Source organism: Callorhinus ursinus, unplaced genomic scaffold (assembly GCF_003265705.2).
Source record: "Callorhinus ursinus isolate GAN/ISIS: 27379988/994484 unplaced genomic scaffold, GSC_fseal_2.0 scaffold43, whole genome shotgun sequence".
In the NCBI taxonomy this organism is placed as follows: Eukaryota; Metazoa; Chordata; class Mammalia; order Carnivora; family Otariidae; genus Callorhinus; species Callorhinus ursinus.
The window spans coordinates 1557217-1579032 of NW_027397105.1; the positions used below are offsets into that span (position 1 = coordinate 1557217).

General features: G+C 59.0%; 1 protein-coding gene across 10 annotated transcripts in view; it reads right to left on the minus strand.

Moving 5' to 3' along the window:
• Nucleotides 1-21816, minus strand: part of ZFP3 (ZFP3 zinc finger protein) — a 123068-nt gene that overhangs the window by 87074 nt on the left and 14178 nt on the right. For 4 of the 10 annotated variants that reach the window (XR_012374995.1, XR_012374994.1, XR_003206358.2 and 1 more), the window contains exon 3: nt 11032-11119. Coding sequence is in view for 4 of the 10 variants with exons in the window: in XM_025864413.2 (XP_025720198.2) it covers nt 14706-16253 (1548 nt within the window). In the remaining 6 variants the exon portion in view is untranslated. Of the gene's footprint in view, nt 1-11031; nt 11962-13467; nt 16262-16663; nt 17743-21299; nt 21669-21816 lie in introns of those variants that run through there. The other 6 variants (XM_025864412.2, XM_025864411.2, XM_073881561.1 and 3 more) reach the window with 4 other exon arrangements.

The following is a 21816-nucleotide window of genomic DNA, read 5'->3' on the forward strand; positions in this document are numbered from 1 at the left end:
CTCCCTCACCGCCCACCCTCCCCACCCGCCACGTGAACCCCTCCCCCCCCCCCCCCGCGGGGGGCCCGGGGGGGGGGGGGGGGGGGGGTGCTCCAGGGAGGAGAGTGAGGCTGGCGGGGACATCCAGCTGGGGGACCCCCGGGGGCCCCTCTCCTTCCCCGTTAGACCTTCCTGATGCAGGACGCCTTCCCAGAGACCCCGTCTTGCTCCTGGGGGCCCTGTATCCAGGGCACTGCTGCAGATCCAAGGCCTTTGAATTATTCCCTCGATGGAATTAAAATGTTTCTTTTGCTGTGGCCACTACAGAAATTTGAGAAACGGTGGAGGGGTCCACCTGGTCGGAGGCGCTGGAATCAGTCACTGGAAACAGGCAGGTTAGGTCGCACCGAGTGCGGCTCGCGTCTGGGCTCTGATACTGGAAGCCTGTGACTTCCTGTGGGGCCCAGAGACGCTTTTCCTCCTGCTGTGTTTTGTTTTCTTTCTTAGCCTTTGTCTAGTATCGTGGAAAGCACCGCACGTATCTGTCTACCAGACCGCAAGTCTCTCAAGGGCATGACTCTTAGTGGAACAGGATCCTGGAGACGGATGGAGGAATGGAGAAGAAAAGGATTTGCAGGGTTTGGCTCCTTGTCGAAGCTGAGTGTGTTTAATGAGCGCGGAAAGAATGATTTTTCTTATGCGGCAGGGTGCCCCTGAAAGCCTGCAGCGGGTGTGGGCCTTCTCCAGAGCGAGTCCAGGCCAGGATGGCTCTACCACTAGAGCAGCTAGAACTCTGGCCCGTGGGTGCACACAGGATCAAGGGACGGTTATGGAGACGGCGCCAGAGCCGGAGCAAGAGACGTGGGAGTTCGAGACTAGGCTACAAGAGAACCACTCTCCGGGTCCGGAGATCTCCCGCCCGTGGTTCAGGCAGCTGTCCCAGGAGACTCGGGCTCCCCTGGAGCCCCTGGGCCAACTGTGGGTGCTCTGCTGTGAGTGGCTGAGGCCCGAGAGGCACACGGAGGAGCAGATCCTGACCATCCTGCCCGAGATGCACAGAAAGAGCCGTGGGAGGGGAAGGCACCTTGGGGAGCATCCAGCTCCAGCCCACGCAGACCCAGCCTTTGCCAGAGCATGGTGGAGAGCCGGACTCGGGAGGGAGAGGAGGAGGGAGTATAAAGGGCACACAGTAGGTGCTCAGAAGTTGGCCCTCATCATTCTGAAAGACTTAGGCTGCTTGGTCACCTCTACAGTGAGGAGGGAGACTGATAAACTGCCTCACAGGGGGGCCCTAAAGATGAAATGAAGCTTCTACCACGTCTGGCTCCGAAGCCTCGCCGCCGCCGCCCCCCCCCCCCCCAGCCTCAGGGAGCCCTCACACTCCCCCCCCCAGGAAATCCTTCATTCCCGTCCTGCCTCCTCGGGCCCACTCCTCTCCACTCCCAGCTCATCACTCCCTGAGCTAGAGGCCAGCCTTCAGATCCTTTCTCTTTTGACTTCCCCAGGCCTCCCAAAACAGACTCTAAGGTATCAAGCCATTCCGGTGTAAGATACGCCTATGGTCACCTTTATCTGCCGCCCGCACCCCTGCTAGAAACGAGGATGTCAGCACTTAGCTCCCGCCCATGGCTTCCTTCCCCGCCTGCGTCATCCCCTCCCTGCCTGGGGCAGAGCCTAGACCGGAGCCTCAGGAACCAAGGGACCGTCAAGGTGATGTGTTGCTCATCAAGAAGATTCCATTTCATAGTTGGTTGGGCATCACAACCCCGCCACCAAACGGAAGCATCTGACGGCTCAGTCCTCTTAGCAACAGCAGGGGAAAACTGGAAATGGAGATTGATCTTAGAGTCTGTTCCAGAAGTATATTCTTAGCTCCCAGCGTTCCTTGCCTTTATTCCAGACTTTTTTGGGGGGGGGGTCTCTTTCACTTGTTTACTAAATCTCTACTCATTTATCAACTGGGTACTTTACTTTTCAAAAGAAGCTAGCTAGCTGTGGTTGTTTCCCCAGCAAATACACTGCAGATTTCTTAAACCACAGCATTTAATGTGGAGAAAATGCATTTTTTAAAATTTTTATTTTTTTAAGTAGGCTCCATGCCCAATGTGAGGCTTGAACTCATGACCCTGAGATCAAGAGGGGCACGCTCTGACTGAGCCAGCCGGGCGTGCCAAGAAAGTGTATTTTTTAAATCGAATGCTCGAGTCACCTTCAAGCAGTGGTTTTTTTGTCCTCTATTTGGACCACGGAGAGTGTCACAAACAATTAAAACATACAGTGTTATGGATGTCTGAGAGTAAAAGGGCAAAGCACTCTTCTTTAAAGAGCAGGTCAGAGGGGGAGGCAGCACCAAGCAGGAGGACGCAGGAACGGGCAGCCGTCCCCGCCATAAGGGAGCTAGCTGCTGGGGGATTCTTTCCAGTGGCCGTCTGCTGACGGGGCAGCGAGCGGAGGGAAGGGTTCCAGAGTCAGGAGGGGCGGACTTCCTGCCCTTCCCTAACCCTGCGACCCTTCTTTCTTGTGTTTTCCATCCCCCACAACATCAGCTGGCCACTCCCCAATTTCTTGAATACTTAATCTCATATTTTTAAAATATTTATGTATTTTAGAGAGACAGCGTGAGCACGAGGGGCAGAAGGAGAGAGAGAATCTCTAGCAGGCTTCCTGCTGAGCACAGAGCCCGACGAGGGGCTCCATCCACAACCCCGAGATCATGACCTGAGCCGAAACCAAGAGTCGGACGCCCAGCTGACTGTGCCGCCTCTTGTACTGAATATTTTTTAAGCTTTTATTTTCATGCCAGAAGTATAAATCCTGGGGCGCCTGGGTGGCTCAGTCGTTAAGCGTCTGCCTTCGGCTCAGGTCACGATCCCAGGGTCCTGGGATCAAGCCCCGCATCGGGCTCCCTGCTCCGCGGGAAGCCTGCTTCTCCCTCTCCCTCTGCTGCTCCCCCTGCTTGTCCTCTCTCTGTCAGATAAATAAATAACATCTTTGAAAAAAAGGAGTAAAAATTCTAATCCAAGTGCCATGTCTCCATACCCCCAGGACAGGCGTGTGTACTTTTCCAGCCCTTGTTGCAGAAGGCAACCCAGGGTCCAGGGACAAAGGCTCATCGTCACAAGCACTCGTTCCTGCAGTGGACTCACCGGCGGCGCCTCTGCATCTGAAACCACCTCTGAGGCCGGGGGCACTTTAGAGCAGGCAGTGGTGAGAGACCCCACAGGGCAGGGACAGGTACGGCCCCGGGGCCAAGGTGGCAGGCAGATGGCTGTCCCCGGTAGAAGACACCCACAGGGAAGAAAGGCCTTGAGTGTAGGGTGTGTGGGAAAGTCTCCATTTATGACTCACACCTTCTAACCCACCAGAGAGTTCCTTCCGGAGAAAAGAGCGGTGACTGTGGGAAACCGTCCAAACAGAGCTCCACCCTCCTTCGGCATCACAGGAAGAACCCCCACGAGCATCGTGAGTGCGGGAAGCTCCCTGCGGTGGGCGCCCATCTTGTTCGGCGCCGGAGGAGGATGTGTTCGGGGAAGCAGCCCTCTGGGGGTCCTCACCGTGGAAAGGTCCTCAGTCAGCGCGCACGCTTGCACCTAAGTCGGGATCTGAGAATTCGCGGTGCGGAGAAACCTCGTGTATAAGGAGGGTGGGGGCGACTACGGGTGGGGTTCAGAGCTCGTGAGACCCCCCCGAGAGTTCATTCCAGAAAAGAGCCTGCCCCGCATCCTGACAGTGAAAACGCCCCCCGGACGGAATCCTACTCGTCTCCTGAGTTCTGGGACTAGATTCCATAAAAGGTGTAAGTTCCTGGAGGCCTTTCCTGCGGCTTCCTTGATTTAGGAAAAACCATTTACCTAGTGCCACCTGCAGACCATCACTCTGTGCCCTCGGATTCAAATGCCTACTCGCTGAAGCCCCGGGCGGGGCACGATGCGGCAGCCGCTGGGCCGTGCTCATTCCCATAATAGCACCGTGAGTGGTCTCTGCTCCCGGCCCTGTCTCCACCCCGTGCTGGTCTGCTTCCACGGACAAGGTCACAGCCACAAAGGGCCAGGCACGAGACAAATCGCGTGAGTCACTCGGACGGGGAAAGGCTAATATGCAGAAGTGTGACCTAAGAGAGCGAGATCTCAAAGAACAGAGGAAGGGCAGAGTGGGGACAAGTGCCACCTCTGGGAGAGGGACAGTGCCCAAGGAAGCAGCAGATGTAGCAGAGCCCCCCCCCATCCCGACCAAGACTGAGATCAGACCTCCCTGGACAACGGTGGTGGTTCCAGCTGTGAGCCACAGCTGGTCTGGACAGACTCGCAAGAACCAGGTTTGCACTCCCTTCCCCAACCGCACTTCACTTGGTGGTGGGAGGATTCGCTCCAGGGAAGTCAGTGAGCAGCACAAACGAGGGCTCTTTTCTCTCTGAACTGGTTCTTAAATATTTACCAGCACAAGTTCCGGCCCAGCGGATGGTGAAGTTCACCGAGGTGCTACCCCGTGAGAAGGGGAAGGAAAAGCGACAGGAACCAGGAGAAGCCCCTTCCTCTTGCCCCGTCCCTCCAGCGCCCTTTACCGGCCAAGCTGTGCCCGCTAGCAAAGTGGGAATGTATACAGGCGATCGTATACAGCAGGGCGCAGCCCAGTAGACTGGGGGTCAGGAGGCTACACGCTGCTGCCCGGCCCGGGGTTCCAACCTCACTCCCACCTCGAACCCCCCCTCCCTCCATGCCCTCTGCCCAGATCGGGACAGGGATCACCCCTTGCCTTAGATCTCTGCTTCAGTGTCCTCTCTTTGGAGAAGCCCTCCCCCGCCACGATACCGTGTTATCCCCGCTCCCATAAATGTCCAGAGGTGGCCGGGCGGGCGCGATGGCCTGCACACCTGCGGTCCCCGCTGCTCGGGAGGCTGAGGCAGGAGGACCGCGTGAGCCCAGGCGTCCTGGGCTGCACTGTGCTGTGGCGATCAGGTGTCCATCAACAGGGCAACTGGCAGGCCACCTACAGAAGGGCGAATCGGCCCAGGTGGGAAACCGGAGGTCACAGCGCCTGTGCTGATCATAAATGTCCAGAGGGACACGGGTGGTCAGCACGCGACAGCCTACAGGCTCAACGCACATCCAGCTTGTGGCCTGTTTTTCGAAGCCCACAAGCTGAGAAAGGGCTTTACATTGTCTCTCTGTTCTGAAAAGCAGAAAGAGTGACAGAGGTTGTATGTGGCCCACAAAGCTAAACTATTTATTTGCTATCTGGCCCTTTACAGAAGTTTGCCAAGGCCTGACTAAGGGGCAGCTCAGTGCCGTCCGGCCCGCCGCCGCCGCAGGAACCCACGTGCTCCCCCTTGCTCTTGCCTTCCCCCCCAGCCCCCGGCTAGACTGTTACTCTGCGTGGCTGAAGCATGGGGGCTGTTGCGGCTCACGGGGAAGGCAGAGCGGCAGTCCCAGGGACAATCGGGTTCCTTCTCAGCAAGTGTCAGGGAAGGTGCCCCCCTCCTTCGTGGAAACTTAACTACATGGCCACGTCTGTCTTCCAGGGAGGCCAGAAGCAAACCTCTCGCAGGATGGCCACTTACCCAGTTAAAAGTCTCACTGTGGAGAGAATGTGGCAAGAGCGGCACTCGACCCCCAGGGGACGTGCCCCCCCTTCTGCCAACTGACCGGGGGAGGGAGTCCGGGCCCCCTTCTGCAGACTGACTGGGGGAGGGAGTCCGGGCTCTAGAGGGCGCGGGGGTGAGGACCAGAGCCCAGGGGTGTGGATGAGTGCTGGCCTCGGGGGCCACTCCAGAATCAGCCGTCATGCCGGCTGCAGAACGGGACTCTGAGAAGAGTGAAACCAGAGGCATCCTTTGTAAGCAAAACACTGACCTGAGAACGTCTCTTTTGACGTGTCGGTACAAAGGAACGGAGGCTCTGTGTGTGCAGTTTGGCTGTGTTAGAGGAAGAGTTCCTTGCACTCGGGGGGGTCCCGGGGGTCAGTGGTGCTGTCCTCATGTGATCAGCATCTGTCCGTTTCTGTGTGGAGGGGACCGTGTTCAGGTGCGCATTTTGGAGCTGACAGCAGGGGGTCCCCAGCCAGGCAGCCGAATAAACAGAACTTGTGCTAACAGGGAGGGGGGTCTTCTGTCCCCAGCAGGAGACAAAGAAACGGACTCCCTGATCTCAGCAACCAAACACACACCAGGGACTTGGAGGGCACGTCTGCTGGGGCCGGTAAGAAATGCGCACAGAAGGTTGTCGTCTACCTAACAGGTGCACGTACTCCACTGCACGCCTGGAACGAGCCCTCCCGTCCTCGGGAAAGTGCAAGGTGCACGCGCCAGGGAGGCACCTGTGTGCCCACAGGAAGGGAAAGAGGTGATGCGAGCTTCAGTCAGTCCCTGGACCCTCTTTTTTTTTTTTTACGATGTTATTTATTAGAGAGAAAATGAGCACAAGCAGTAGCAGGGGAAGAGGCAAAGGGAGAAGCAGACTCCCCGCGGAGCAGGGAGCCCAACGCGAGACTCGATCCCAGGACCCCGGGATCACGACCAGAGCCGAAGGCAGACGCTTCACCGACTGAGCCACCCAGGCGCCCCGGACCCTCTTTTAACATAACGAGACCAAGGTCAGGGAATAACTGCAGCTAGAACAGCTTCATTCACAAGCTTACAGCCCCCGGTGAGCGCTCTTCCCCGGCCTCGCTCTCCTTGGCTCCACAGGGAGAAGCAGGGGGAGACAAAGAGCAGCACGGCCCTGCCTGGATGCAGAGGAGGCTTGTGCTGGGGGCTCGCAGGTGGGGGGGGCAGTGGATGGAGCGGGAGCCCCTCCCCATCCTAGCTGCCCGCTGCCAACAGAGAAGGGCAGCTCCTTCCCTCCCGCGGAGGCAGACCGGCTGCGTGGGATGGAGCACCCCGCCTCGTGGTCGGCGGAGACGGGGGGAGGCAAGGCAGCTGCATTCACAGGCCCGGCCACCAAAGGTCTCCCTGCACGTCCCCTGGGCTGATGCAGGCTTCTGGCGTAGCTCCTCCCCTGCCCCATCCTGCGGCCCCTGTTCTCTCACCCAGATGTTCCCCAGGGCGCCCCCCAACACTCCATCGCGAGGTCTGTTCCCCGGGGACTGCAACCTAAGAAAACCAGGCATCAAATAAGCAGAGTAAAGAGATGTTGGCTCGGTCGGTGGAGCGTCCCACTCTGGATTTCGGCTGAGGTCGTGATCTCAGGGCCGTGAGATCCAGCCCCACGTCGGGCTCCGTGCCCGGCGGGGAGTCTGCTGGAGGTTCTCCTCGCTCTGTTCCTCGCACCGTGTGCATGCTCTCTCTCTCTCTAAAGTAAACAAATAAATCTTAAAGAAGAAAGAAAAGAAAAAAGAAATAGGCTCGCTTTATATTGCTGTGTTACGGATGAAGAGACGAGGAGATTCAGCTGGTTGTCCACGGTCACGTGACGTGTCCAAGGCAGAGCCAAGATCTGAACCCAAGGATGCCTTCCGACCCCGTGCTCACACAGCTCCTTGTTTGCTCAACAAACCGCACGGGCGAGGAGGAGGAAGTGGGGCGAAGCGTTCCCGACCTGAAGTGTGGGGCAGGGGGGTCCAGACTCCGCAGACGGGTGGGGACTTGGTCCCTGAGACCCGCCTGCTGCCGCTGCCTGGGCAGCAACGTGGAATTAAGTTCACTCTGTCCCGACTACAGAACAGAACCATGAGAAATGATGGCCTTTCTTTCAAACATGAAAACAGTTCCCTCACCCACAAAATCAGCATAGACAAAAGCCTTATAGAGCAGGCGAGCACATCTCCGCACACAGGCAGGACTAACGCTTCCGGCCGTGACGGAGTCACGGGGACTGGATTTACCATCCCCCCCGCCCCAGCCAACTAGGAAGCCAGACAGAACAGTGGATGACGGGGGGTGCCGGGCAGGGCGCCCCGCGGGAAGAGGAACAGGTGAGGTAAGACCCAGGCTGGGCCCAGCTGAAGGGACGGAGCTGAGAGTCACAGAGGAGAGAGCCAGCTGACCCCAGGCCTCACACACACGGGCTGCCGCCACGTCCCCCACCTGGAGCCAGCGACAGAACCCGGGGGAGGCGCAGGCAGCGTTCCTGGCGCTCACACAGGTCTGGGAATGGCTGGAGTGGAGAACCCTTGCCGTGGGCACGCACCCCGCAGAGTCACACAAGGGTCTTACTGCAGGGACGGGCCATACTGACCCTGGGCCTCAAGGCTGCTCAGTCCCACCAACCAAGTGGGAAATGGAGCCTCAGGAGAACCAAACTGTTTCCAAGTACTTACGTGCATCCCAGTTCAAAGCTCAAAAATATTGAAAGGAATTAAAAAAAAAAAAAAAAACCAACAACATAAAATTTACAATGACTAGGATGCTGCCAAAACTTCAAGGCAGGGGCGCCTGCGGGGGCTCAGTTGTTAAGCATCTGCCTTCGGCTCAAGTCATGATCTCAGGGTCCTGGGATCGAGTCCCGCACTGGGCTCCCTGCTCGGCGGGGAGTCTGCTTCTTCCTCTCCCTCTACACCCCCCCCCCCGGCTCGTGTTCTCTCTCTCAAATAAAATAGATAAAATCTTTTTTAAAAAAGACATAAACTGAATTCTAGAAATAAAATTAACAATGTCTGAGATGAAAAATGGGGATAGAAACTACCAAAATACCTAAAAAAAAAAAAAAGATGAACAGAGCATCAGTGAGCCGTGGGACACCGTCAATCACTGGAGGATAACGTGTGGTTAGAGTCCCAGGGGAAAAGAGAGGAAAGCAGAAAAATACTTGAAGCCATCGGCGCTGACGGTTTCTAAATCTGATGGAAAGTATCAACCCGCGGATGGAAGGAGGGTGGACCAACACCGGGTTTGTATGGAAGAAACACACCAACACACTATCAACATCAGACTGGCTGAGAGCAGTCGTGAGTACCCACAATCGGCTGTGCTGTGGAATTTCATCTTAGAAACGAGGACTAAAATTGAGAAGCGGGAGGAAGTGCGAGCTTACTGGGAAGTCTGAAGACTGCGCACCCTCACGGCGGAATGTGTGAGGGGAGAGCCTTCCGTGACCTCCGAACGTACGGCCTTCGCAACTTCCTGGTAAACCCACTGGGGAGACTTGACAAAGACCCGGTGTGGGAACGGGACCCCACGTCCGCTCACAGGGCTGCTCGGCGCGCTGGCGTAGATGCAGTAATGTGCGTTAGCGGCCAGCGCGGAGGCGAAGGCACGACCGGCACTCTCCTCGAGCTCGAGCGCTGGTGAGAAGGCACCCTAACTTGGGGCAGATCGAAGGACCACGGGTAAAGGAGACAACGACACTGCATTTACAGGGCCCCTGCTCCGTACCAGGTGACGGGCTCTCAGGCGCACGGTAATATATTCTGTATCTGCAGACGCTGCCCCCGCCTTCCTGACGAGGACACGGGAACCCAAGGCCGGACCGAGGTAATCCCGTCCACACTGAATTCCGAAGAGGCCGCGGGCGCGCTGGGGGTCAGCCCAGACTGGCCGCCCTGGCTGTCGGTCCACCGTGAGGACAAACGGCTCCTTCTCCCTCGACTCATTTGCATTTCCAGCATCGCCGGAGCCACCGTGGCTCGAACAAGAGGGAAGGAGCAGGGGTGAGAGCCCGTCCCGAGTCCGGAGGACATACGTGGTTCATCTCGCAGTACAGACTAGGTAAGCACAGGCTGCCCAGCGCTAGCGCTGAGGGTCATCCTGAGCAGAGGAGTGCACCTGCCGCCGGCTGCCGTGCAGCAGCAGTCTGTCCAGGAAGACGGAAGTGATGTGTAAAAACGGGAAGGAAAGAGATAAAACGGCAAAGGCCGTGATGAAAGAGAGACTCTGAGGACGGCACAGGTGAGACCTGCTCTGTTCTTTGTCCCGGTGCTGAAAGCGGCAGGTGTCCGGGCACCCGCGGCCGCTCGTACTCGCGGAAATGGCGTCGTGGATCAGCTGCCGCAGCCGCACAAAGCCTCTTCCCTGACCCCGTCACATGAAGGGACGCCACGGGGGACAAAACTCTCACGCCACCAGCATCCTTTGGGGGGAGAGTGGGTCTGCACAGAGAGACGAAGGGCAGCAAGGTACCAGGACTCTCCCTTCAGCTCCTGGGGTTCACCCTTCATGGTCTCTTGTTTGTGGGGACCACTCATTTCTTCACTTCGGGGTGGCAGCCCTGGCCTGATGCCCTACATTCCCTTCTGCAGCCCGTCCGCCAGAGCAAGACCCAGAGCTGCCACAGAGGGCGTGTGCGGTCCACTGACCCCAGGGAGGAGCAGAGAAAAGGCTTTAGGTCAGAACGAGGGTCCTGCCGTCGGTCCAGCCCCAGATGGCCCCGCACGGTGGACGCTCCGTGATGCGGAAGGTGTCGAGACCAGAGGTTCCTCCACACTGGTATTCAAAGGGCCTCCCCGGTGCGAAGTGTCTAGGGTTTCCCGCCGGTGTGACCGTCTCCCACGCACAGCACCTCCCAGCTCCACTCAAGACCTCCCAGGTCTTCCTCACATCCATTGCGGCCCGGGGACTCCCCGGACACTCCCTGACTTGGGACCGGAATGTGGATTATAGGCCCCCTTCCTGTGCCCCCCGCAGTCCAGTTTAAAGAGCGCCCCACAAAGCCAGCAGATCAAGGGTATAGACACACTCTGCTCCCTTCCTGGTGATCTCTGGGGTCGTCTGCCCAGGAGCCGGCCCAGACCTTACCCATCTGACGCATAACCAACCTCCCCCTATGCAGAAGGCCTCAAACGGTCAATCCCAATGCCAGCCCTCACACGTCCACACCGGCCCTCCCGCCCACAGCCTCGGACCACAGGGCCTTCTTCCTAAAGCCAGCCCTGCCTTCCCCACCTGAGTCTATCCGTTCCCACCGCAAGCGAGACGAAATCGAAGTTTGTTATTAAATACTGTGTGAAGGGGCCTGGATGGCAGTCGGGAGCATCTGTGGGGCTGCTGGATGAAGTCCACCCCAGGATGCGGAAAACGGACACCCGAGCCTCAGGACATGAGTTGGCTGCATGCCCGGCACCCCGACCCCACTGCTCCCCGGGACCCCCACGGGCCGGGGCCTCACTCGGTGGGGCTCCTACCTCATGGTCCGAGGCAAGGTGGTGGCCAGGCGCAGAAGGTGGCTCTGGAGACGTGGCGGGTGCCAGGGGTGAGTCTGGTCCACACTGCCTGCAAAGCGTGTTACAAACAAGGACACATGAGCATTCTGTCCACACCACAGAGGAGGCTGGAGACGAGGATGCGGGAGGGGCCCGAGGTCCATGGACAGGCTTCACCTGCCCACCGGCCGCCCCCAGCCCTCCTCCCCTCTCAGAGCTCCAGGCACCTTTTGGGGGTGCTGCCCGCAACTGGATTGCTCAAGGCCCCAGCAGTCTCCTAGTGCTTAGACCCACCCCCTCTGTTCTGGGGGCCCCCCGGGGTCGGTGCACAGGTGCTAACACATTCGCGGGCAGTCAGCAAGTGCTGGGTGACTGGGGCTCCTCCCTGGGGTCATCACCAGAGGCTCGGGCTCCCTCCACTGTCAGGGACACCCCGAGGCAGGTCGTTTGGACAGTTTCATCCCCAAAGCTGAGGCCCCCGGATGAGGGAGTAGTGATGGCGGCTTTCTGGGTTAATGTTTTTCAAAGGTCAAAGTTGGCTTTCGGGGGCAAGGTAAAGGACTACAGAGGGGTCCAAGGATGGGTTTCAGGTGGCCCGTGAGTCCCCTGAGGTCCTGTGCACATTCTTCTAGGCAGAGCCTTCCTGAGTCTCAAGGATCCCTGACCTCGCAAGCTTAGGGCCCTGCCTTAGATCAGGAGTCACCTAGAAGAACACATAATGAGTCTGACGGTAGTAACAACTCAAACACTAGCCCCGAAATCTCAGTAGTAAGGGGATTTTTTAAAAAAAAGTTGGACCATCCAGATGATCCAGAATATTACCTTGTTAATCATGAAAAACGTGGATGTGTATATAGATCACTTATGATCGATGAACGAAATCGGTAACATGGGCCCCATTGTGAACGATAAAGGATCGCTGTGGCCCTGGGGGGGGGGTGCCCCTCAGGGACGGGGACGACACTGGCCTAGGAGGTCACACGAAGACACAGTGGAACAACGTATTTGGGGATAATAAACATCAGGAAGGCGTCAAGTGAGTAAAATTGTAAGGACACACAATTTACCAAACGTGTCAGGACACCATTAAAACGGAAAAGATGAGAATGTGTACCAATGGAGCTAAAAATTCTCAAAAGTTATTTCTGGGCATTTGGGGAGGTCTTTGAGATTGTGAAGCCTGGTTTTCAAAGCTCCAACACTAAGAAAATTCGTGTTTTACTTCCTCGATGGGACTCCTACCTGCATGAACGTACGATTATCACTCACAGTAACAGGGCAGATTTCGAGTCCCAAGTCGGCGGAGAGGAGGGGAGGCCGGCAGAAGGGGAAGGTCCCAGTCTCCCTGAGATAAGTGGGTGCGAGGCGGACAAGGGCAGGGAGCGAAGTTACGGGCTGTGCGCATAGCGTGTGCATCAAGGTGGAGAGACGCGTTCACCAGAATTCCTCCTGGGAAACACGGACTCTTCTTGGGATGAGAGGAGACCTCCCCTCTTTACGCATACGCTCAAGTACAACAACGAAAGTGGGTCACTGTTGCCTTCCCATGTTCCAGGGAGTGGGCTGCTGATGGAGGGCCTCTTCTCCTTCCGAGCAGCGGCCACAGCCCTGGTGGGGCCGGTGGGGAGGGACCGGGCATTGCTGAGGTGGCTGAACCTGAGGTGGGGGGCGCGGGGAGAGAGCAAAACCAGCCGTGGTTTGGCCAACAAAGGACGTCTGAGGACGTACAGCGTGCATGCCCTTCTCCCCTGGACCCGGCACCTGGGCGCACGTGGGAGCGGGCTCTTGGGCGTGAGCTTAAGCAGGGGCTGAGTTCTCTGTCGGGACCAGGGGTGAGTGTGGACATCAAACACGTGAACACAGGACCAGGAGTTGGAGGGACGGGTGCCATCCAGGCTTCACAGGACAGAGACACGGTTGGGGAGCATTTTTCGGCTTGAACCTGAGCAGCAAGTAAGAGAGCACGCTGCACCTGTCATCCCCATAAGGACGAGGGAAGTCGGAGAATCCCTCCCGCTTGGGGCCGGACCGCCAGACACCAGAGGAGGGACGGAGGATGGGGGGCTGTGCGGCGTGCTGTTCACTCATACGGCCCTTTTCTCAAGCGAAGGGTCTGAGCTGGGGGAGCACACTGGGGCTCAGAGTAAACCCACTTAATGGGTTTTGGCTGTGAGTGGTTGTTTCCAAGGACATGATTTAAATCTATGACATTCAAATCCACGTAGTAAAGACACCAACGTGCACAGGGTTTCACACACAGAGGCCGCGAGCCTGCCCGTCCACAGCACAGCACGGGGCCCAGGAGCTCGGACAAGCCCCCTAACGTCCCCCCGGCTCCTGGTCGTCGACATCGGCGCAGGGGCACCCACATCCACCCCATCGGCCGATGCTCAACGGTGTGAATTAAAGATCATTCAATGAACACGGGAAACAGGTGGATTTTATGGTACCCACGTGGTACCCACTCCAGCCGCTTATAGGAGACCCACATCAGAGACGCTGTGAAAATAAGCACAGAGAGTGTCTGGCGCTGGGCCCGGCACAGCGAAAACTCGGGAAACACTAGGGGTTAGTAATCACGTCACAAAGAAGAGATTAAACAACAGAGCACCGAGGATGTGTCATGTTAGATCTAAGAAGTCCACAACCGCAGGGCTGGTCGGACCCTGGAGCTCACGGAGTTCATGCCCCTCCTCTCAGGGTGAGCGCCGTCAGGGGCCGAGCGCGAGGAGCAGCGCCAGCCTGCTGGGGCCAGCCGCCTCCCGGTGCCCCACACATTTGGACGCGTGGACGCCCGAGGAGAACACAGAGCGTTCGTGGGCAGGAGGCGAGGGGGCTGCTGGGCCGTGGGCGAGCGAGAGCAGGTGCCACGGCGGAGGGCTCCGGGGTGTGGGGCGAGGCCCAGCGAGGGCCCAGGTGCCTGCTGACGGTGAGGCTGCACAGTCCCTCTGCTACCTGCTGACACACGACCCAGCAGGACGTCCATCCGTCCATCCGCACAGCCCCCCGCGGGGCACAGCTGCCCATGGGCTGCTCTGTGCACCCACCCCACCCCCACCTGACCCACCAGCCCCTCGGGACGCTCAGGGCCTCGCTTGCCATCGTGGAAGCGGCCTGTTGTCTCCTCCGTCCTGCACCCTCTGCGGGGGGACGAGGAGGCCTCACGGGAGGGGGTCCCCAAGCTTCCCGGCTTCAGCAATTGTCTAAGGAACCTTGGTATCACGTCTGCAAGACGTCGAAGCTAGGAGAAGCTCGATCAGGGTCCCGGTGCGACTCCGTGGCCGGGAAGACGGAGTGTGTCCTCCGCCACGGCTTCCTAACCTTCCAAGAGTCAGCGCTGTCACCCTTGGGAGGTGGCGGGTCTCCACGGTTCCCGAGAAGTAACGAGCCGGGCTACGTGGCCGGTGCAGACCCCGGAAGTGATGGGATCCACTCGGGGAGGGCGGACGAAGTGCGAAAGGGGACAGAGGGAACATGAAGGCCTCCAACAGCTTCTCCGATTTAACTCGGGATCCTGAAACTCCTCCGTGAACTGTTCACAAGAGCGTCCCCTCGTTTTCGGCCGCTGCGTTGGAAGTCGGCGGGAGGACGTGTGCCCCCTCGTGGGGTCCGCAGGCCTGGGCGCAGCAGGCCGGGCCGGGGCACGTCCAGGGCCATCACTGCGCGCAGTGGGCGCTCTGGTGTCGGAGCAGGTGGGAGCTCCTGCTAAAGGTCTTCCGGCACTCCTGGCACTCATAGGGCCTCTCGCCCGTGTGCGTCCTCTGGTGGAGAACAAGCTGGGAATGCTGGCCGAAGGCTTTCCCGCACTCGGTGCACTCGTACGGCTTCTCCCCGACGTGCGTCTTCTGGTGGAGCAGCAGCTCTGAGCTGCCCCAGAAGGTTCTCGCACACTCGCTGCACTGGTGAGGCTTGTCCCCCGTGTGAACCCTCTGGTGGACCGTGAGGTGGGAGGCCCGCCTGAAGGCCTTCCCGCACTCAAAGCACTCGTAGGGCCTCTCGCCGGTGTGGATCCGCTCATGCCTCAGGAGCTCCGAGTTGCCCCGGAAGGCCTTCCCGCACTCCTTGCACGCGTAGGGCTTCTCGCCGGTGTGGATCCGGGTGTGCCTGATGACCTCCGAGTTCTGGCCGAACGTCTTCCCGCACTCAGCGCACTCGTACGGCTTGTCCCCCGTGTGCGTCCTCTGGTGGCGGATCAGCTCCGAGCTCTGGCCGAAGCCCCTCCCGCACTCGCTGCACAGGTAGGGCTTCTCGCCGGTGTGGATCTTCTGGTGCCGGATGAGGCCCGAGCTGTGCTTGAAGGCTTTGCCGCACTCGCTGCACCCGTGGTAGCGCTCCTCCGTGTGGATGCGCTGGTGCTGGATGAGCTGCGAGCTGACCCGGAAGCTCCTCCCGCACTCGTTGCACTCGTACGGCTTCTCGCCGGTGTGGATCCTCTGGTGCAGAATGAGCGCCGAATTCTGGCTGAAGGCCTTGCCACACTCCTCACACTTGTACGGCCGCTCCCCGGTGTGGATCCTGTGATGGTGGATAAGGTGTGAGCTCTGGATGAAGGCCTTGCCACACTCACTGCAGGCGAAGGGCTTCTCCCCGGCGTGGATCCTCAGATGTCTCCGCAGGCTGGAGTTGGTCCCGAACGTCTTCCCGCACTCTTTGCACTCGAAGGGCTTCTCTCCGCTGTGGACCCGCAGATGCTGGATGAGGTGCGAGTTCTGATTAAAGGCCTTCCCGCACTCTTTGCACGCATGAGGCTTTTCTCCCACAGGACTCCTCCGGGCCTTGTGAGACCCTGAGTTCTCCGCGGGGCTGTGGCGGGAGGCGGGGCTGTGGCGGGAGGCGGGGCTGTGGCGGGAGGCGGCGCAGGCGCGGACGGCCGTGGCTGCGGGCTCAGCCTGAGACGGGGGCGGGAGCGGGCCAGGGCTGCAGACGCACTCGCTCTCGTCGCTGTCCCCGGACTTCTCGCCCGACGGTGACCTCTTACAGGCGGTCAGCCCCGACACCAGGCCTCTCCCCCGAGGAGACACCTGCTCCGCGCTCTCGTCCAAGGACGCTCTCAAGTGCCTCTCCACCGCGTCTTCTGCCCGGGCGCCTCCAAACTCCCGGCCCTGGCAAACCACCTTGGGAAGTTTCTCTGACGCTGCCACACGTGGCTCAGGGTCTTCAGAAACTTCTTCCTTGGGGATTACCTCCACGTGCTCAGTCCCCATTTCACAATCTGAAATGAGAGAGGGCAGGCGCGTGAAGTGGCTACAGCACACGTGACCGACGCGAAAGCTAGGGCGGCTGCAGCAGTCCGACCGCGCCCCAGAGCAGCCCTGGGGTCTGGTGAGAGGACGGGACGCTGCTCAAGAAAGGGGCCTGGGGGGACGGTGGGCACGCCAGACAGACAGCGGCCCCCGACTGAGAAGCGCGACACGAATCATCAGAGGGAGAGATTTCAGGAGAGAGACGCTCACGAAAGCTCCGTAACTCTAGCGGTGAGCTGGCGGGGGACCTGGGCTTGGCAAGGAAAGTGGGAACAGAGGGTCCACCACGGAAAGGCTGGGAGAAGCAGCAAAGACAGCACGCCGATCACGAGAGAGAGGGACCCTCCCCGGTGCAGCCCCGTGGCGCTCACCGGGATACAGGTCGGGGCCGTACCCGCTGACCGTCCAGAGGGTCCCACGGCTGGGCCAGAACCAGACCCACAAGAGAAGTCAGTCCTCTTGGCTCCCTTCCATCTGGACGAAGTTGTTCTAGCTTCATTTCCTCCAGATGGCCGGCGAGCCGTACCCGCGCCTGCGCTTCCCTCCCCCACAGACGCAAACGCCGCCCGCACCACAGCCTGATGCTCTGAGTCGGGCTCGGTCTCTAGACTCCCTTCAGTTCCGCTGCCCTGTTCCTGCCCTGGGACCACAGCTTCGGCCCACCGCAGCTGTTTCCTCAGACCTTTACAACGTGAGAGGAAGTTCTTGCTCCGTCTTTTCCAAATACTTCCTGTCTCCATATTTCTCCAAATAAGTTCATCATTTTGTAAAATGTCCAAACGTATCCTGATGCTGCTATATCTGTCACATCTCTGTATGTCTTTCCTCTCAGTGAGCTATTTTCTAAGCAGTTATTCTTTTTATATGTAGCTATGTTAACTACTTTTACAGACTGATTTTATAAACGGCCTCTTTATAGAATTTTCTTAATACTTTTCTTAGATCTTAAAGCCTCTACTCTTTTAAACTTCTAAAAGGCTGTGGCAGAAGTTTCAGTTGTTACCCTATATCCGTTCTTCCACACCTCATCAGCAACAGAATAATGAATTTATTTAGTGTAGCAAGGAACCTGGCTAAAGAAGTACATTCCTCAGCATTCTTTGTGGCTGGGTTTGGCCACATGACCAAACTCTGGCCGGTGAGACAGAAAAATGCAGACGGAAGTGGATGGGATGTCGGGGAAGTCTCCTGAGGGGCGAGGGAATGCCTTCACTCTTTTCCACGCTCGGCCTGGGGCGACGGGTGGCCGGCGGGTGCCAGCTTGGACCGTGAGCACAGCAGTGTCCCCTGCAGACCCTAGGATGGGACCAGAGCTGGAAGGAACCTGGGGCCCTGGCGACTCCATGGAGCTGCCATCCCAGCCCTGGAAGGCCTGCCTCTGGACTTTTTTTTTAAGATTTTATTTATTTATTTGAGAAAGAGACACGAACAGTGGGGGGGGGCACGGGGGGGGCGGGCAGAGGGAGAGGCAGACTCCCCGCTGAGCAGGGAGCCCGATGCGGGACTCGATCCCAGGACCCTGAGACCATGACCTGAGCCGAAGGCAGACGCTCAACCCAGGCCGCCCTGGGCCACCCAGGCGCCCCTGGACTTTTTCATCTAAGAGAGAAATACGCCTTTGCCTTGCCTTGCTTAAGCCATTGTGGTTTTTTTGTCTTGTTTTTAGGAAGCCAAACTTATTCCTAACTGGCACGGTGGCCCTGGGGATTTAGCTACCCCTGTCACAGAAGCAGGGCCAATGCTAGGAGAAGGAGCCTGGCCTCCGTCCAGGGCACTGCAGCCAATCTGAGGAATACGATCCTCAGCTGGTAGAAGTGATCGTTGTTGTCAGGTGACTCTCAGGGCGGCAATAGGCAGCGATGGGCCTTTATGGTTTCTAAGCTAAAGACTGCCACAGTGCATGGCCAGATGAGCGTTTCTGCGGCCACTTTGCAGGCCGAGACGCACCAGGGCAAGGGGCATGAGCTCTGACCAGGGCAACGACAGTAGTCGGAATGAAGAGGCGACAGCTGCAGAAAGAGTTCAGGGGTCAAACTCTGTGAGCCTTGGCTAGAGCTGCCGGGACTGGACTCGGGGAGAGCAGGAGGGCGGGGTCACAGATGGCGCACGGATCTCCCCGTATGCAATCAGATGAGCAGGAGGGCCAGAGGCCGGGGGTACGGGAGCAGCAGCTCGTTCAGGATGCGAGAGGACCCGTCAACTCTGTTTTGTACAAGCAAGTTTCCAGGCATCCATCCAGAGTATCAAGGAATCAGCTAAAATGTCCCAGTCTGAAGCTTATACCAGCCAGGACCAGAGACACAGCCTGCACAGGACACAGCGCAGGTGGTAGGAGGGCCGTGGGAGAGCTGCCGAACACGGGGCCAGACACCCAGAAAGCCAAGGCCAACGTGTAAGCTCTGCCGCTACCTTGCAGCCTTCCCTCCAGATTTTCCTGCCTTTCTCCGCCCCGCTCTCCACCCCGGGAGGCTACGCTCCGCGGCAGACACCCACAGGCCCCCCGGCCTCCGGCTCCGGCCGTGGGGAGCCCCAGCGGGGGACCAGGAGGAGGGGGGAGTCAGGTCGGGGTATTTGCTCCCTTGATTCCTTCCTGGGAGGCTGCCTTGGGCTGGCGGTGTCCCTCCACTGAAGGCCGTTACTCCTCTTGGGGAGTCTGTCCGACCCGATGGTCTCACGCCTCGGGTCTCCTCAGGCCCGGGCTCCTCAACACCAAGCCCACACCTGGGTCATCGGTAATTAGCCTCTTTGCAAGGAAACCTCCCTCAATTACCCTAATTTGAGCGAGCAGCCTCCTGCCTGGACCCTAATGACAGAGGGGTGGGAGGAGGAAGGGAAGCCTGCCGACAAGAGAAGGGATGGTCAGCGACCGAGTCACTGGGGCCACGGCACCCAGAACGACCCAGGGCCCCTGGAAAATGCCTACGGGGACAGTCAGGGGTCACAGGGGGCCTGTGAGAAGTGGAACGAAGTGGAGCCAGGTGGCGGCAGACAGATGAACACATCTGCTGCTTCCAAAGAGTCTGGACGAAAGGTCCACGGATCTTCCCTGACGGGAGCGCCCGCGACATGTTCGTATTAGAAGGCATGGCACCGGCGCAGGAGGAGAGACAGGTTTGGAGAGAAGGAGAGACAGAATCAGTGAGGAAACGAAGACACTCACGGGCAGGAGAGCCTGGGGCGCGTGCGCAGGCGAGAGTGGTGATGTCGGCTGACCTCCACGGACCGAGGTCGCCAGCACTGCCCACCCCCGGACACCTGGAAGGAGCGTGATCTCCTCACAGGATCCCTGAGTCGCAGAATCTCTGCTGCTCCCCTAAAAAACCCTGCAATCTTCAACTCGCCCCTACAACCTGGGCTCTGACCGTCCCACGGAATAAGGGCAGGCCCCCAAAAGCTGGATTTCTCCTTTTTATTGAAATTTTCGCAAATTACAGATAAGTAAGGATCCACAGCGGGGGATCAGCTACGCTCTTCGTTTGTGGTGCCGTCGGAGCTGGGAAGTGCAGCCTTAAATAAACGTCTCGCTATAACATTCGCCCACGCACCAGTCCCACAGCTGCTACTTTTCGCCCCGTGTACCCCCTCTCCGGTCCCCTTCGCACCCCACATCGCTCCTACAGCTTGCCTACCGTCGGCGCCTCACCAAGTAGGAATTCACAGAACCGCACGGAAGCGCACTCGTCCATGGCACAACGGGGCCAGCGTATCTGCCCCCAGCTTCAAGATCCGGTTCAAAATTCAAATCCAAAAAGTCTCCCCCAACGAAACGTGACCTCCCCTGGCCTTCCTTCCACTTGCCTTCTGCCAGTGACACGACAGGAATGTCATTTTTGTGGAATAATATTGCTGTATTCCTCTCTGGAAGCCCCTCACGTGCCAGCCAGAGCTGACATCCATTGGGCTAACTTTCCCAGCGGCGCAGGCACATGTCAGGCCTCAGGCTCATGGGGAAACACTCCACTCCTCACAGCCTGGGTCTGGCGGCGGAAGAATGAAGGAGTGAGGGACTTGAGGATGTCAGCCAGGGCGCAGTGGAGATGGGATGGCAGAACCGCAGACAAATGGAGTGGGGACGGGAGGGAGGCGTGGGGCACGACCAGATGGAGGTTAGAGAGGGCGGGGAATGTGGTGAGCACATGGAGTCTCGGGGCAGGGATCCCGGAACGTGGCCCCAAGGTTTCATTCTGAAATGCCAAAATTCACAATACACTCAAAATATCCTCTGCAACTCTTCAAATTTATGGTGAAACATTCTGGAAGTCGACTTACGCGTAGCTATGGGGATACAAAGCTTCTCAAATCATTTTACAGAGCATTTGAGCAAAGAAGTGGGCAGGGGCCTTGCAGGCTCTGCAGGAGAAAGCCAGCTTGAGCTGCATTATGTTACTTCCAGACACAAAAGCATCTTAACGGATATCCTTTCCCGTAACTTGTGAAAGGCCAGATCCTACCAAATGTGCAGCATCCTGTACAAGTACGAGGATCTCCTCCTCCCCAGGGTGTGCGCTCACAGGCAGAGAGGAGGCCCTCGGCTGGTGCTCCGAACTGCACTTCACTCCCCTCTGCTTCTGTCCCCGAATTGTCATCATGCCGCTTCCTGTTAACGGTCCCCACAACGCCTACAGAATACAAACTTCTCAAGGCGGCTCACGGTGCCCTCCTGGCCCGTCCCCTGTGCCCATTTCCTGGCCCACGCTCTCCCCTGAGCGCTGGAAGCTGCAGTCATGCCCAGGGAGGGTCCTGCAGTCCAAACACTGGCTACTCCTTCCAGCGTCTTGGCCTTTGGAACAGGTTATCCCCATTTCCTAGACTACCACCGCCCAGTCTGTGCGCTTCCCAAACATCCCCCGGACTGGGCTCAGGCACACACAGCCCCCTCCTCTTTCTTCCCTGCCCCCGAGGCCCCTTCACCTCCCGGCAGGCACTCCAGGGTACCGTCCGTGCACCCCGGTACGCCCCCCACCCCGGGGCCTGGCGCATTCCGGGCCCCGGATAAACACCGCTTACGTCAGTCTGTCCAAATGCGTTCTCTACACCACGAGTCCGCGGCACCCTTGAGGACTAACCGGATATTTCATTGGTTTTCGGACCCGAGGAGCCGGTGCCCGGCACGCCGCGATGCAAACCGGCAGGACTGGTCGTTTCAGGCGCCGTCTCCCGGCTCGCCCCGGTCCTCCCCGCCGCTGCCCCCGCCAGGACGGCTCCACGACCTCCGCGCTCAGGGCGGGCTCCCGTCCGTAACCCAACCCCCCCAGCAGCCAGTGTCCGGGGCGCCGAGCCGCGCTGGGGCGGTGACACCACCCGCCCTCGCGTCCCCGCCGCCCGCTCGGGGCTGGGGTGTCGGGAGGCCAGGAGCGCGCCCCGCGCGGGGACGCCCCTCCCGGGGCAGGTGGGGAGATGGAGGCGGGGTGGGGGGGGCGCAGAAGTCCAAGGTCACACGGCCGGCTCGGTGCGCGCGCTCGGCCCGCGGGCCGCAGCAGCCTCGGAGCCCGGCCCCCGCCCCGCCGCGCCGCGCCGCGCCGGG